The following is a 16,499-nucleotide window of genomic DNA, read 5'->3' on the forward strand; positions in this document are numbered from 1 at the left end:
TAAAAATAGCAATTCCTCAAAGGCCTTTAGCAAGTCATTCTTCAACCTCAATACTTTTCAACACATAATTTTGCCACCCAAGAACATTTTTTACTGTTTTCCCCTTTTATCACTTAAATTTTTTTTCCTTTCCCCTCATATCTCTGTCAAGTAACATCTAGAGTTTGCCACACTTAAATGAAACAAAGGACTGAACTACCCAATTTTTGCTTAGCAGACACTTACCCCACTGTCTGCTGGGAATATCATACAGCTATCTCCTACAATGTCTATTTGACAATGATCAGCAGATTTGCAGAGTGTGCCTTAGCTGACTTAGTTCCTATTATCGTGTGTAATTAAACTAAAGTATGCATGGCCTTTGTGTTATCAAAAACTGGTTTTAATGTGGTCATATTTCAGGCTTTAACAGAAATACAGTAGGACCGAGAAGTAATAGCAAAGATGAGACAGGACACAGTTTTTTGTTTGGAGGTTTTTTGGGGGTGGGGGTTGTGGTAGGTGTCCCTTTCCAGTAATACTGTCTGCAGTGAATCTATAACTTTATAAATCATCTTCTTGAGTTCAAATTCTGAATTCTGGTAAGTGAGTAATAATACCATTATTATAATATCACCAGACCTATACTACCACATCACACTAGGCTGACAACGTTCACACAGATATATATCAGGTGAATATGCAGCCTATCAATCCCAAGATGCAGTCAATATGTTGCCAAACACTTCTTGAAAAAAAATAAAAAAAACAAAGAAAATCACAAAATACTATTAGAAAAGGACCTCTCCAGAACTATGATATGAAGTTCAATACCAACAAGTATTTAATGATTACCTACTATGTGCCAAGCTCAGTGTTGTCAAGAATTTTTAAAAGTATGATAGTCCCTGCCCCCTTGGAGCTTACAATCTTGTTATATAAAACAATCAGAAAAGAAGATTACATATAATTATCTGCTAAATTAAATTCAATTACCTGCAAGAGATACAGGTGTTCAGGGATGGCTAGATGAACCTTTAGAATATCAGGGGGAAAAAAATCCTGGAGGGGATCAGACTTGAGCTATAAGTATATTTTTCTTGGGAAGACTAGAAGTGAGGGATTGAAGTGAATGTGAAGGTAGAAATGAACACAGAGTATAAGGAAGATAGTAAAGCCATCAACCTGGATAGAGATGGGCTTATTGTGGTACTCTGGAGGAGAGGGTGAGAATAAGGTGAATCATTCCTCATTTAATAGAAATCTGAGTTTAAGAAAATGAAAAATCATGTAGAGACGTGAAATACTTAGATTAGCACCATCCCCCTGTTCCCCAGTACTGGAAGGCTACTATATGTTTTTACAATCTATTTTATAAAGAATCCAGCAACAGTATTCAGGGAATAATTAGAAGCAGGGGAAACCTGAAGGCAAAAAAGATAAGTTAGGAGGCTACTGAAATCATTCATAGGAGTGAAAGATGATTGACTAGGATTAAAAACAGTAACAAAGGAAAAAGAAGGAATTTAAGAGAAGTTCCAAAAGGTCCAAAGTCAAATGTATTTTCTTTAATCTCCTCAGCCAAATGTACTTAGCACAACTAGACTGTAGATAATAAACAACTCAATTTCTTTTCAAAATATTTACTGGGTCTCACACATGACGGTATATTACATTTAACTGTACTTGTTTATAAAAATCTTGCCTATCCTTTAGAGAAAACTCAACTTCATCAACTACATTTACTAGACAATGGGTTTCATCAACTTCTATAAAACTACTTAGTGAAATAATCCTAGTGTGCAAGGAATAATATCTGAACAAAGGGGAAAGTAAATGCAGAAATGTTATTCATTTATTATTATCTATAAACTGTAGATAATATGGGGAAGGATGATTGATCATCCTGATTTGGGGGATGGGAGAGAGACGAAGAAAAGAGAAAGAGGGGAACATGGTGAAGCCCTCTATTTTTAAGTCTGGAAGAGCAACAGTAGAGTCAATCATGAAAGCTACGCTAGGAAGTGGTACCTGTTTGAAGGAGGAGGGAAAGTGTTTCATTTTTGACACAGTAAGGTTTGGTTGTCAGCAGGAAAACCAAGTAAAGGGTGATATGTAGACAACTGAAATTTGGGATTGAACTGAGAATGAGATATCAGTGCTGGAAGCATGCATTTGAAAAATAAACATAGGCAGTAACTCTATGCACAAAAGTGAATGAGGAAAAAGAAAAGTCAGAAAAATATACATCAACAAGAATTCTCTCTGAGATCATCTGAGCAAAAGCACAAAGCCTGGCTAATCTATAGAATATATCGTTAAACTATATAATTTAATGTTAATTATGGTTAAATTCTTTGAGAACTATTTACTGTTTGTATGCTAATGTAGACAATTTAAGTGGGGAAAAAAACTTTAGATTTTGGCAATGAAATGAAAACATCACAAATTATGTTGTTTATGACATCAGACAATATTCACTATTATAAAGATGGCTGATAGAAGCATAGATTATGACAGGGAAGAAACATTTTCTAATAGCTGATTTAAAAGTGACATGGCAAGCAAAAATACTCAAGAAGTTGATTCCCTAAACATTTATTTTAAAATGTCATAAGGGTAGAAGGCTTAGGAAATGAAATTCCCATTTTCAACTTCATAATATGCCATAATTTACACATATGTATTTTTCTTAGAAGTGTTGTACCTTTTAATGAAAAGAAAATACTAAATTCTGAATTTTTACTTTCTTGGCAAAAGTTTAATAGTAAAATAAGAAAATCAAACTGGATTTTAAATGTAAACAAAATTAACTCTTGATTTGTATTATATGTTTGGTAATGGAAGGGATCAAGAGCAAAATTAAAAAACAAAACACCTGGGGATGTATTTTAATACTCACATTTGAATATTTGTAATCCTGATGTTCTGGGAATTAACACCATTTCAATTCAAATTAAAAGGTCACACTATGAAGAACAGACTCAGGAAGCTCTAAGAGACTACCACCTTTCCCATCCTACCTCACTACTCAACTCTTTTCTTGTTCCCCAGCCCATGCAAGGGATGGACTCAGGCTGAGCTCCTATCCCCTCTCCATCCTCCCCACCCACCAAAAAAAAAAAAAAAAGCCCACTTTCTGTCCCAATCACACCTTCTCTAGGGGAAGAGGCCTTTCTTGGTGGCTGAACCAGGGTTGGGGGAGGGGAGACTGTGGTTCTGGTTCAAGGAGACTCCAGAGTGCTGCAAGGTGTAAGTCAAAAGGAGGTGAGAGAGTCAGGTCAAATAAACATCATTTTAAAAAAGTATAATTCCCCCAAAGTGGATAATAAGAACTGACTATACACAGTACAAACAAATCTTTAAGTAAACACTTATGTGCTATTCACAAACTGGCCCTACTGCTATGAAAAATATTATTATTGCCATTGTTGTTGTTAAACAGATTCTAAAGACCATTGCCACATGGACAAAGTCTGAAAGCAGTCACCTGTTATCCAATTAAGGATGGGGCTAGAAGAGATAATTATAGCTTTTTCATAAGGCCTTTTGCTAGGAGCAAAATAGGCAATATTATAATAGTGGCAGGCTTCCCACTTTAAAAAAAAATTAAATATAATTTAGAGATTCTTTTAAAGTAATAATAGTTATCTGTGCTGCCATGTACTAAAGATTCAAAGTTAGAGGAAATTATGTTAAACAAAATAATGGTGGGAAATATTTTACCTGCATTTGTCACAACAGATCATGTAGCCATCATCATGTGTAAAACCACAAATGCACCTGGTTACATCAGTACCATAGCTTCCATCCTCTGATGTGCTGATGGTGGTAGCACTAGAGGTCTCATCAAAATTAGGAGTAGTAAATATGCCTACTTCATTTTTGCTAATAAGAACTGATGGAGGAGGAGAAGCTGGAGGTGTTGGAGGAGGACGAGCACCATAATTGTGGTCCTGGATAAACACAAACAGCACAATATTATTTAGTGCAACACTGAAATGCTATAATGTTATTTATTTTAAGATTCAATCCCACCATTTCAAATTTCCTTATTTATATAAAACCAGTCAAATTCTACTTAAAATACTGACTTGTGCCAGACATTTTGCTATCATTCCTCTCTTCCAAAGATACTTTTTTTGTAGAACCTCCAGATTATGCCACCATCACTATTTTTTCTTTAGGCCACACCAAAATTAAAAATACAAAACATCCCCACTTGTCACAAACATTTCCCTTTAGCTCTGCAAAGAGCAGAAATACTATAAAGCCTGTACCAGAATTTGCAGTAATAATGTTGCAAACATTACCACATGTCCATATTTTATTACTAGATGTTAAGCTATTTTTAAGATAAGTTTTTCATAAATCTATGAATATTCAGATGCTTTTGTTTTTTTCCTGCTCAAAGAAACAAAATCTCTGAATTATTCCATGGCCTCAATTAGCCATCAAGATTTTAATCTCATCTACTGCTAGAAAATCAAGTCAAAGTAGTTAACATTTTAAGATGTGAACTAAGCATATTACAAATATCTTCCCCAAACTAACATTTAAAAATTAAAATGTCAAATGATTACTTTTAAGTGCATGACACTTACCGCATAGGGCAAACCAATATAACTGTGTGAATGTTGCGAGCTGCTGGTATATAACTGGTGTGGATAACTGTTGGATTTCTCAACTACCACAGGGCTAGCTTCTACGGATTCTGGTCTGGGGAGAGAGAGAGAGAAAAGAGAAGAGAAAGAGGGAGAGAGAAAATGAAAACAAAGTGAAGAGAAAGAATAAAGAAAGAGCAATCAAAAGAGAAAGAGGCAAAAGAAGTGAGTGATACAGAAGGGGATGGGGGGAGGGGGGGAGAGAGAGAGAGAGAGGAGAAAGTTGTATCAAACAGAATTTCCTTCATTTTCTCATCTACTTCAAGTTAGCTCATAAAGGTCCAATATTCATATTAAAACACACTTCTACTTCTAGAAATAAGTGGTTTATAATGGATAACTCCAAAAGAAAGCTTCTATAAATCAGTAGGTGTGAAATAACAATAATGCCTACAATTTAATATACTTTACAAGGCTCTTCTATTCCACTTGGCCCCTAGATACAACAGGGTACTTCCCTCACCTCATTTGATATGAAAAAGTTACCTAATACCAAACACCAACAAGATGTGAAATAAAGTTTAAACGGCCCTAGTGATGTAGTTCTATACACAGGGAGAGATGGAAATATTTTGAAGATTACAAATCAGAGGCATTTGAACCCCAAATCAGTCTGCAAAATCATGCATTTTGATGCACCCAAAGCATTAGTGATAGAAATGAATAGCCCCACAAAAGACATGGGATTCAGGGCTTTTAATTGGCAAGAAGGGAACAGTAGCTGGTGTTATGGTAAGCCCACAAGTGTTGGCCTATTGGATATGAATAGTCCTTCGTTTATAGAAGGTGTCTGGACTTGTTTGTTGCTAGTAGTAGAACTGTGTTTAAAAGATCATGCACTACAAAAGTTAGCTCCTTGGTTTACCTTCTTTATGTTATCAAGCCCAAGGCAACCTTGGCCAAGGTGAGACAGAACTATGATATATTCATTATTACCCCAGGCTCTTTGAACCTAACCTCTTTCATATCATAAAATAAATCCATTGGTTTCCTCTCTCTCTGGGTAATCCACATGACCACCACTACCACAGTGACACAAGGGAATGTACTGTTTTGTATATGTTGTTTTGAAATGGCCCCCCACCCTGATAGCCCTTATTTCCCCCTCTTTTAAAACAGGCCTTAAAATTAATTTCCTTTAGAAAACCTTTAATATGAACTATGCCTCCCTTATCATGAGCACCCCCAGCATTCCCAATACTACAGGCAATCCAACATTTTCAAGAGTCTCATTTGCTAAATAAATAAATAAATCAACCAATTATATCCATATTATTACAACATTTACCAGTCAGTTTATTCCCTAATATTTTCCTTCCCTCACCTAACACCAGCACAATCCCTCTCTGGGTTTTCTTGATCCAAGTTGCAAATGTCAGCAACAGAAAAAGGAATGGGCAGTTAATTTAAAGTGGAGGAAAGAGGAGAAAGAAAATAGTGGTAACCAAAAGGGACTACATTAACTAAAAAGGCAGACTTCATTGTGTGGCTAGTAAACTGGCTGTAAAGGCCTCTCCAAAATGTTGAGATCAAACACTGTATTACTGAACTAGAGAACTTCTCAAGGTGGCTATTTGAATGACTGTAGATGGATTAATTCTAGTATATTTGCTTTATTAGAAAAGATGGATTACTTACTTGCAGTCTTATTATTTATACTTAATTATAGTTAATAAAAGATTTAAAACTTAGTCTCTAGGAGCCAAGATGGCAGAGGAAAGACATTACACACACAGAGCTCCTGATACAACCACCCTAAATCATAGTCTCTAAAGAAACAAACCACTACTACAGGGGCAAAGTGAAGAATTATTGCCAGAATGGAAGGATACCTTGCTATCCAGAACTCCCTTGATCTTAGAATTTAGTGCCAATCACCCCAAACTTCTGACAATATGAAGTAACAAGTAGTAAAAGAGCTTAAAGGATGAAGACATTCACTACAAAAGAAGGATGGTTCACATCTTAAAGTTAGCTATACCTTGAAAAATAAGAATTAAAAGTGAAGCTAGCAATACCACCTACATGGCATTGTCAAAAGAAAAGATTGTTTACGAGGCAAAAGAATGACTTAGAATTTAGCTTAAGTTGTTACAGAGAAATTTATGGTTGGGGGAAAATAACAACAGAAGAGCAAATCAAACATTGCCAAATTGTACCCCCTCCCCTCAAGCCATTAGAAAAAGTTCTGAATTTAATGACCATAATGGCACACCTTAATCTTCTAATTTGTTCAAGAAACCAGGCAAGAAGCAAGAATCGGGTAATTGTGCGGTTCAGTAAAATATTGAATATGGATTGTGTGACTGGCTACTATGTTGCCTTTAACTAACTTATATACAATTTAAAGTGTTTTACAGTATAAAACACAGACATCTGTGTGTGTGTGTGTGTGTGTGTGTGTATGCATATTTGTATACATACATATACAAAAACATTTATGGTTGAATACCTATGATGCTTATGATAGTTTGTATAAAAAGTCATTCCTTGATAAAGAACCCAAACTCCTACTCTACAATATTGTTGTAAAAGGCCTACCTACATACTGATTTTTACTTTTAGAATTGAAAAGGAGCTTGGTTCAACTCACTCAATTTACAGGTGAAAAAACGGAGAGGCTAGCTTAAGTGATTTGCCTCAAATCACAAAGACTATAAACTTCTTGATTTCAAGAACCTATAGCTTATTTCTCTCAATGTGATTATGTTGTATGGTAAACTACATTTTAGGCTTTAAGGCAGAGGCTTTGTCTTAGGAGGTTGGTGGTAAATAATCTTCCTCTCCCTCCAAAATCCATTAATGTGACAGAGGAGTTTACCCTATTTAACCATTACTGCTCTTAATGCACAATCTTTTTTCAATAATAAATGGACCATTACAGACATTCTCACTATAAACAAAAACAAGAAACTGTAAAGAAGTTGCAGATAAATGGAAGAATGACTCACAGATTCTCTTAGAGACCCAACTAAAGAAACTTTTTTTTTCCCACAAACCCCAGAGCAGTAATGGAATATAACTGGTCATTTCACAATGATTATAAGCAAATAAGACAACTATGAAGAAAACTGCAATTGGCATACTACCATCTATTATGGAGGATGAAGTAGAAAAGTGAAGCTCTATTAAGAACTTGACAAGATTCTTCAAACTGAGTTGTCATACTTTGATGCTTTGTGACTTCAGTGAGAAAACAAAGAGGAAAACAAAAACTGTTGGAAAATGGTCAGGAAATTGAAGTGCAAGGACTTGAAGTCTCTCAAGAATATAGTACATTCAAGAGAATAAGAAGGTACTAAGTGCCACAAACACCAGAAATCAGCAGCAGGAAAACACACACACACACACACACACACACACACACACACACACACGGAAAAAATTTCAGTGTGTAGCAGTTCATAATTGGCTGTCTTTGAGGAGTAATTAGCTGGTTAAAGAAAAAGTAAAAGTGTAAAACACTTAAGTATAAAAAGTTGAAAGGACCTTTACATAGGATTATGCCTAATCCATCTTATAACCTGTTTGAGTCGGAAATTGGGATATGGACAAGAAAAAGACACTGACTCAAATACAGTATACTGGACAAAACACTAGATCTGAATTCAGAGGACCTCAGTTCAACTCCCAGCTATAACACTGTGTGACCCCCTCCAAAAAGCCACTTTACTTCTCAGTAATGTGGTTCCTTAACTGTAAAATCTAATGGCCTTTTTCTCAGTCAACATCTTTCTTGATTTCTTTGCATCATCTGAAATGAGTGACTACCATTTTTCTCTTGCATACTTTCCCTTCCTGCAAGATTTCATGGTCACTGCTTTGTTGTTCAGCTCCTTACTACTCTTGCTCCTTTACCATATGGCCATCATGCTTCCTAAGTGAGTATACCCCAATGCTCTATCCCAAGTTTACTTCTCTCCCCAAACACTCTCTCAATAACCTCATCAATCTCATGATCTCTACACAGATACCTCCCAGATCTACACATCCTATTCTCCTGGCTTCCAGGCCTTTAACATTACAGTCCAAACCAATTCATAAGCCTACCCATCTTCCACATATCCCTATTTGTTGAGAGAATCGCTGTCCTCCCAGGAGTTTAAAACCCTTCACATACTGACCCCAACCTTCCTTCCTGTACTTTGTCCAGATAAACTGGCCTTGCTTAAATTTAAAATTTAATTTCTAATCTCCTTACTTTTATACTCCGTATCACCACCTCTTAAAATATTTACCCAATTTCCTACAAAAGTCATATCAAATGCTATCTTCTACATGAGGCCTTCCTCATCTACCAGACAGTGTCTGCTCCTGAAGTTAGCTAGCCTGTATTTATTTTGTATATATTATGCAAGAACAATGTTTAATTTTTGTCAGTGTATCTCTAGCATGTAGCCAGTGCCAGGCACTTAATAAAAGCTTGGCGTGATTATTCTAGTTAATCTTCAGAACAACTTTGTGAGGTTAAGAAACATTACAAATATTATTTACACTTTACAGAATGGGAAAAGGGGGCCTAGAATGATCAAATGATTTGCCAGTAGTCACATGACTAGTAAGCACAAGTGGAATTTGAATCGTTTTCTTTGGCTCAGCACTCTACCTATTATAAGATGTCACTTCACAACCTAAGTAATTATAAATCCATGTTTCTGTAAAATCTTTATGAGCACAGCATATGCTCACACATTATAGTGATCCATAATAAAAACCATAAAGGGCAAGCTTTCATAGAAGTTTTGAAGCAGACAAAAGTGATGTGCAGTCAAGAATGTAAGATCTTAGCACAGTTATTCTTTATGAATTTTAAGAAAGCATTTGGAAATAATTTCTCTAAGGACAAGGTGTCTCCCATTTATTTTCTAAAATCATACAATACCATGATACTTGACTAGACTGATAACTCTTTTTCCTACCATCTGCCAATGATTAATTTCAAGCAAGGCATTAAACAGGACACTGAATAAATATGGTTATGCATATAATATCTATATATATGTTTATATGTATATATAGCTTTGCAAGTCTATATAAAAAATACCTATTATCATTATGCATGACACATTTCATGTCTATTGCAAGTCCAAAAGGACTCTTTATTGATAGTGAGACACTTAAATATTCCCACTTCACAAATGACTTTGTACAGAGACTGAGAATACTGCAAAGCTACCTTAGTCAAGTCCGTAGCAATGTGAAACAATAGTCTAATATTATAAATCTAATTGATAAAAAACTTCAGTGATAAAAACTAAGTACAGCTGTGCGTGTACTCATGCATGCGTGTGTGTGTGTGTGTGCGCACACACACACATACACACCTTTGATATGTACTAAAGATGGGCAATAAATTGGGTCTAGAAATAGCAAAAAAAGGAAATGTTCTGGTGGGATGGTATTTGGTAAATTATACCATCCTTTCTCAATGACGTAAAAATATCTGCTGTCACATAAAACCATTTCTTTAACATATCAATATTCAATTCAGCATACAAGTACCCCGACTTAGAATATCACATTCCTAGTATAAAGTGTGTTACACTCATGTTTTATTTTTCACAAATGGATAGATTCAAATAAATAGAATTTCAAGTCCAAAAAAAATTTACTGTTTTCCTATGAATAATAATACTCTTTATGGCTGAGATAACCTTAATGTCTTTTGAGTATATTTCTGTGACTTCATTAGAATGAGGCACTCATAGGGGCAGCTAGGTGGCACAGTGGATAGAGCACTGGCCCTGGAGTCAGGAGGACCAGAGTTCAAACCCGGGCTCAGACACTTGACACTTACTAGCCGTGTGACCCTGGGCAAGTCACTTAACCCCCAATTGCCCCCCCCCCAAAAAGAATAAGGCACTCACTCCGTAGTGTGGAAATTCTCTGTATGAATGAGGATTTACAGCTCCTCTATAGTATTTTAGAGAAGTCTGTCTGAAGCACCATGCTGTGCCATGGCCACATAGCACAGGATTTGGATTTCAAGGCAAAATTTGAAGCCATTTTCAAATCAGATTAAATGTAGAAACTTGAAGAAGTTGTACTTTTTTAAAAAACTAAAACACAGCCATCAACAAATGAAACTATTGTAATTACTTTACAACAATACTGTACTTATTCAGTTAGTTTCAAAATATAGCCAAGAGACTAGAAGAAAACGTCTCAGCATTTAAAACGGATGCCACAAATTAATATAAAGTTCACAAATCTTTATTGGCAGGAACCTATCTTTCACCTACAGCCTAATTCAGACACAAGTATGATTAGAAGTAGTAAATTAGGGGGTGGAATAGAAACACTCTTAGAAATAGGTCAAGTGACACTTAAAAGTAAATCAGAAAACAAAAAGAAAGAGCCCTACCTGAAACGTGAATCAATCTCTCCTACAACTTCCCTGTTCATCCCTCTCTACATAAAATATCATTTACAGCCTGAGGTATATTTCAATAACATGAGGGCAATGCTGATTACTATAAAACTTCATGTCATTGCTTTAGTTCAGGCAAATGCTAAGGTAAATGCATAGGGACATTAACCTGAATCTACAAACTGGACTAGGTAACATCTGACCAAGTTCTCTAAAGGCACTAGAGAGCAACATTTTTTATCTGTTGATTAAAACATACTACCAGTACAAATTGACTTTGTTTAGAGGCTGGTGAATTTTGAATGGTACTACTTAATTTCTAGAGCAAGGATTCTGAACTTTTGTGTCATGAAACTATAACTGAAAGAAAGGCTCAAATTTGGGTTAGGGAAAATAGAAATGCAACTTTCCCCCCATTCCAGTTCTCAGAATCCCTGAAACTTATCCACGGATACCCTTTTTATAAGCTTAGCAATGGTTCTCTGCTGTCCAGGTAAAATTATGACTGCTTTCTCTGACATTCAGGTTCCTTAATAATCTGGTCTTGTCCTATCCTTCTAGTCCTTTTTATACTCTTTCATGTATTCCAGTCAAATTGGACAGTTTCCTCTGCCCTCCTTAACCTCCATAGATTTGTTCATATTATTTCTGATACCTGGGACACTGATAAGCTTCATAATATCACATTGATCACAGATTTAGAGCGAGACCTTGAGATCATCCAGGCCAAGTGACTTGCCCAAGGTCACACAAGTACTAAGGAAAGATTGGGATTTAAACCAAGACCCTCTTTATTACATCACTGACTCTACTATTATTCATTTCATTCTTTTCACCTTTTTGATGACATTGAGACAGAAAAGGTTCTAGGAAATCCTGTAATTTTTTATATTTAAAATTATGTGGAATACTGCAAGGTATACTTTGTATAAATGAATAAAGTTGGGATAAGTACAGTTTTTTAAAGCTCAATAAAAACATCCTTTGGGCAACTCCAGTAGCAGAAAGGATGTCATAAACCCCATCCTATTCCCAAAGGGTTTTGAATTCTTTGGCTAGGTCTTTTTTGAAAGCTTTTCATTCTACCTTGGTTGGAGACTGGGTATTCAGTATGGTGACAACATTAAATATATTGTGATTACATTTTTGTGGATCAAGAATTCTGTCTGAGCAATTATAGGCAACAGTTTTATCATGATGATGCTCTAGTTTGAGTTTATTTGTTGAATTCTCAAGACTATTTTTAAGACTGCATTTGTTATATAGGGATTTCACCTGCAGGTTTATGAAAAATAAGCACTCTGTGTGTGTACATACATACATATATACACACACACATATATATATATATATATACACACACACACACACACACACATAAAAATTCACCACCAAGTTGTCTGTTTATTTGGTAGGTGCTACATTTTTGAAAACAGAAGTGAATCATTACAGTTTTCTAACAATCTTCAGTGGTCAATAAGTCCAAGCTCCTTAGGGATAACCCTTATACAATTTCTGGCATGATGTGATCATTATCTTCATAATCCCTCCATATCTAGAACTGAAACTAAATGGCTAAGCCATTTAGTTGATGATGCTTCTTTATTGAGGTATTATTGGTTCAGGTGACATGGACCTTTAAATTATACTCTTGGATCCTAGCTGCTTCAGAGGTTCAGCTTAGAGGTAAACCACTTTCAGTTGCATTTGACAAAGACAGTGGCATTGTACCTGTGATTAACCATTATTAATATTTGATGAAATTTATTCTAGAAGTATTTTTGTAAGTTACAACCTATTTATCATGTATTTTGACAACTGCAACCAACTCTCCTTTTCTGACAAAGATATATTTTAGAAAGATAATATATATGTTACAGGAGGATTCTTTATTATACAATAGGTTTTTGTTAGAATGTTTTCCTAATCTACTTTTGTCCATCTTATAGTTCCAAAAGTGGTATTATTGTTAAGATCATTTGGGATTTATATAATGTTTTAGAGTTTACTGAGAGCTATGCACTTGATCCTCACAACAACCCTGTGAGGTAGGTAATATAGGTATTATCTTTATTTTACATAGATGTTAAGTAACTTGCCCATCATGACAGAGGTAGTACTGGAGGCATGATTCAAATTCATCTTTCTTGGTTCCAAGTCCAGTGTTCTTTCCATTATTCCATGTTGCCTCTCAAATTTTAACCTATATTTAAGTTAGAAAACATAACTACACAAGTTTAGGACGGGGGTAGGGAAACCAGGGAGCAACACTTCACTGGAAAATGATTTGAGGATTTTAGTAACCTCAATGAGTCAACAATCAATGTGACATGGCCACCAAAATAGGCTCATGTGATCTTGGCCTGAGTGGAAAAGACCATTGATCCTAGTCAAGAGCACATTCAGTTCTGGACTCCGTATTTTAAGGAGGGTATTGACAATAGTATAAGCCTAAGAAAAAACCACCAGAATAATGAGGGTACCAGAAACCAAACTACATAAGTTAACAGGTTGAAAGAGCTTGGGATGTTCAGGCTAATGACTTATGGGGATTGAATCATTGTCTTCAAATATTTAAAAGGACACCAGATAGATTAAATTGTTCTGCTTGCCCCCGAGGGAAGAAGAAACAACAGGTTACAAGCTGCAAAATGGCAGATCTCAGTTCAATTCAAGGAAAAACTTCCTAACAATTAGAGCTGTCCAAAAGCATAATAGGCAGCTTTAGAAAGGTAGTGAATTCCCTATCACAGGAGATCTTCAAGAAACTAGATGACCACTTGTTGGGCATATTGTGGAGGGACCTCTGTTTGGACTAGATGATGATTTAGAGTTTGAAGAAATTTGTGAGATCATCTGATCCTAGTGATTTTCACAGAAAGTAGTAGTCCCTTTCCAAATCTGGAATTCTGTGAAACTGGTAAACTAAATATATTCTTGTCCTTTTCTGCCTTTGTTTACAATGCCTAGAATGTTCTCCTAACCCCACCTTTCTGCTCAGTTTTATTCTGAAAGCCCACCTCATCTGTTATCTTCCCTGACTATCCCAGATACAAGTTATAACTCCCTTCCTCCACTAAACTCCTCTTATTTTCTATACTACACATCATACTTAATCATTACTGCCTTGTCATGTCCATCTCTCCCAATCTCCAGTCTCATTAAAGGATCATTGAGGACAGAATTCTTTGTATGACAGACAGCATGGCCCACAATGACCTACATGGTAGGCATTCAAATATCAAGAATTTTTCCAAACAATATCCTATCATTACAAATGAAAAATTCTCAGTCACTCTATACACAGTGAAAGCTATGAAAGCTAGGTCAATCATGTAAGTTTATGTAATTTAACAGGGTTCTTAAGCAAACTTCACAAAAGGTGTTATTTAGGGTTCTTGTTGCCCACCTCTAGGAATTCCTTGTTGGGAGTCATTGCTGATAAGTTCAGATGGCAGACTGGTGTTGCTTCTTACTTCCTTCTCTAGGGGAAAAATTATGTAAGGAGATACCAGGGGAACCTTAGCAATAAAATTATTGTAATTAAGAGCAATAACAATTATCAAATAATAATAATACCATTTGACATTAATAGAGTACATTAAGTTTTGTAAAGTGTTTATTTCCTCACAACAATCCTGAATATTCTTGCTTTACAACTGAATAAACTGATCTTTCTAAGGTCAGATGACTTGTCCAGGGTCACAAGGCTAGCAAGAGTCTAAGGTAGGATTTTAATCCACGTCTCTCTTTACTCCTAGTATATACTGATCTTTGCATTATACTACTCTGTCTACCTGGACAGTTACATACCATTTTACAACCTTGCCATGAAGGGGAAGGGAAAATGGTTGGTAATTAAGTGACCAGCTTTAAAAGGTTGGTTATAACCTTTAACCTCAGTACCTCAAGAACCAATATTTGAATGGGGCAGAAATTAAATGACCAACTGTAAAAGGAAGGCTATAACCTTTAGTTTTATTACTCAAAGAATCAATGTTTGAATGAGAGGTCTTATCTTGATTGTGGGATTTACACCCTGCCCTGTATATGTTTTATAATTAAGTTTAACACTGACACCCCCCCCCCATTTAGAATCAAGGCTAAATGCTCAGCTATGTATTTCCATAGAAAAGAAGCTAATGAGGTCAGGGAATCAACTCCAAAGGCCTAGGACCTGTACTGAGAGCTCATTCCATACATGTTGCAAGCTATCTTGGATCACTGATAGCCTGCAGAGGTAACAGTGCAAAATAAATAAATAAACAAATAAATAAAATTAGGCCTTGCCAGACCCCTATAAGATAACTTGGAACAGACCCAATCTATACCTGCATGTTCCCCATTTGCTTTCCCTGCCAATGACATTAGTAATAGGAAACCACCCAGAGAACAACTACCAACTAGAAAACCTCTAACTTTGGGCAATCTTAGGGAGCTGTTAGTACAAACATGGATTAAGGGGTGTCAAACAGAGTTTAGCAAAGTTATGTGTGTCAGGTCTGAGGGAAGTTTTTCCCCTGAAGGATAATTACTCTGTTCTCCCTCCACCAGCTGCCCACTGCTACTTCTCTTCATTCCATGTTCTGAAGACTGTAACATCTGACATAATGGTTACATGTCAACTCCCTCCTTCCCTTATAGCCAATCTCCAGGTGTTTATATTTTTTAAGGGCCCATGTTATCTCAGTCTGAGTTAAAACATACTATAATTGAAAAAACAAAAAGCCACTATTACTTTAGGTATTACTGGTCTAATTCTTTTAATACTTCCCTCTCTCCCCACCCCAGTCATAAAAGCATAATGGCAACTAAAGTGTAGGAAGACCCCAAACTAGTTTCTTTGTCATTTCTTTATGGATACAATATAACTTCTTTTTAAAATCTATCATGGCCAAATTGTAATAAGTAATTTAAAGGTAATTCAGATATTTTAGGCATCATTATTTACTTAGTTCTTCTACTAACATTTTGAACCAAGATTCAAATTTCCTTTGGATTTAAGGAGCCAAATTTATTTTAGCTTTCAGGAAAAGGTTTAAAAAAAAAAAAAAGGAGGGGGAGGGCAGGAGAATACTATATCCTAGAGCAAGGGCTCCCAATTTTAGGTGATTTAAGTTCAAAAGAAGGTTCTCAAACCAATTCCTAGAAAAGCTCCAGAAACCCCCTTTCAGCTATATACAGGGCAGGAAGAAGCAGAAATAAACAAAACCTAAGCTACACAAGTACAGCAGCATCTGTGTAGCCCCGAAGTCCACTTCTTTTCAAACTATTTTGATAATCAAACATAAAATGCATATGATGAGGCAGAACCAAGGATTAATTATGTAGTTTTTGGCCACAGAATTGAAAATACTAAACATAACAAGGAACCAAGACCCAAGACTTTTCGATCTTATCTTTAAATAGTTTTCAATTCATTCTTACCCCAGAAACAAGACTAGCCCTGCTTACCACGCAATTTTAAGAATTAACTTAAGCTTCAT

The 16,499-nt window shown here is 35.7% G+C and overlaps 1 protein-coding gene across 1 annotated transcript in view; it reads right to left on the reverse strand.

Moving 5' to 3' along the window:
- The window catches only part of KMT2E (lysine methyltransferase 2E (inactive)), an 86,804-nt gene that overhangs the window by 40,285 nt on the left and 30,020 nt on the right, over positions 1-16,499 (reverse strand). The window contains 5 exon segments of the mRNA XM_043965953.1: positions 622-674; positions 677-700; positions 703-724; positions 3,706-3,935; positions 4,584-4,698. Coding sequence (XP_043821888.1) covers positions 622-674; positions 677-700; positions 703-724; positions 3,706-3,935; positions 4,584-4,698 — 444 coding nt within the window.

The sequence above is a fragment of the Dromiciops gliroides genome, chromosome 5 (assembly GCF_019393635.1).
Source record: "Dromiciops gliroides isolate mDroGli1 chromosome 5, mDroGli1.pri, whole genome shotgun sequence".
Taxonomy (NCBI): domain Eukaryota; kingdom Metazoa; phylum Chordata; class Mammalia; order Microbiotheria; family Microbiotheriidae; genus Dromiciops; species Dromiciops gliroides.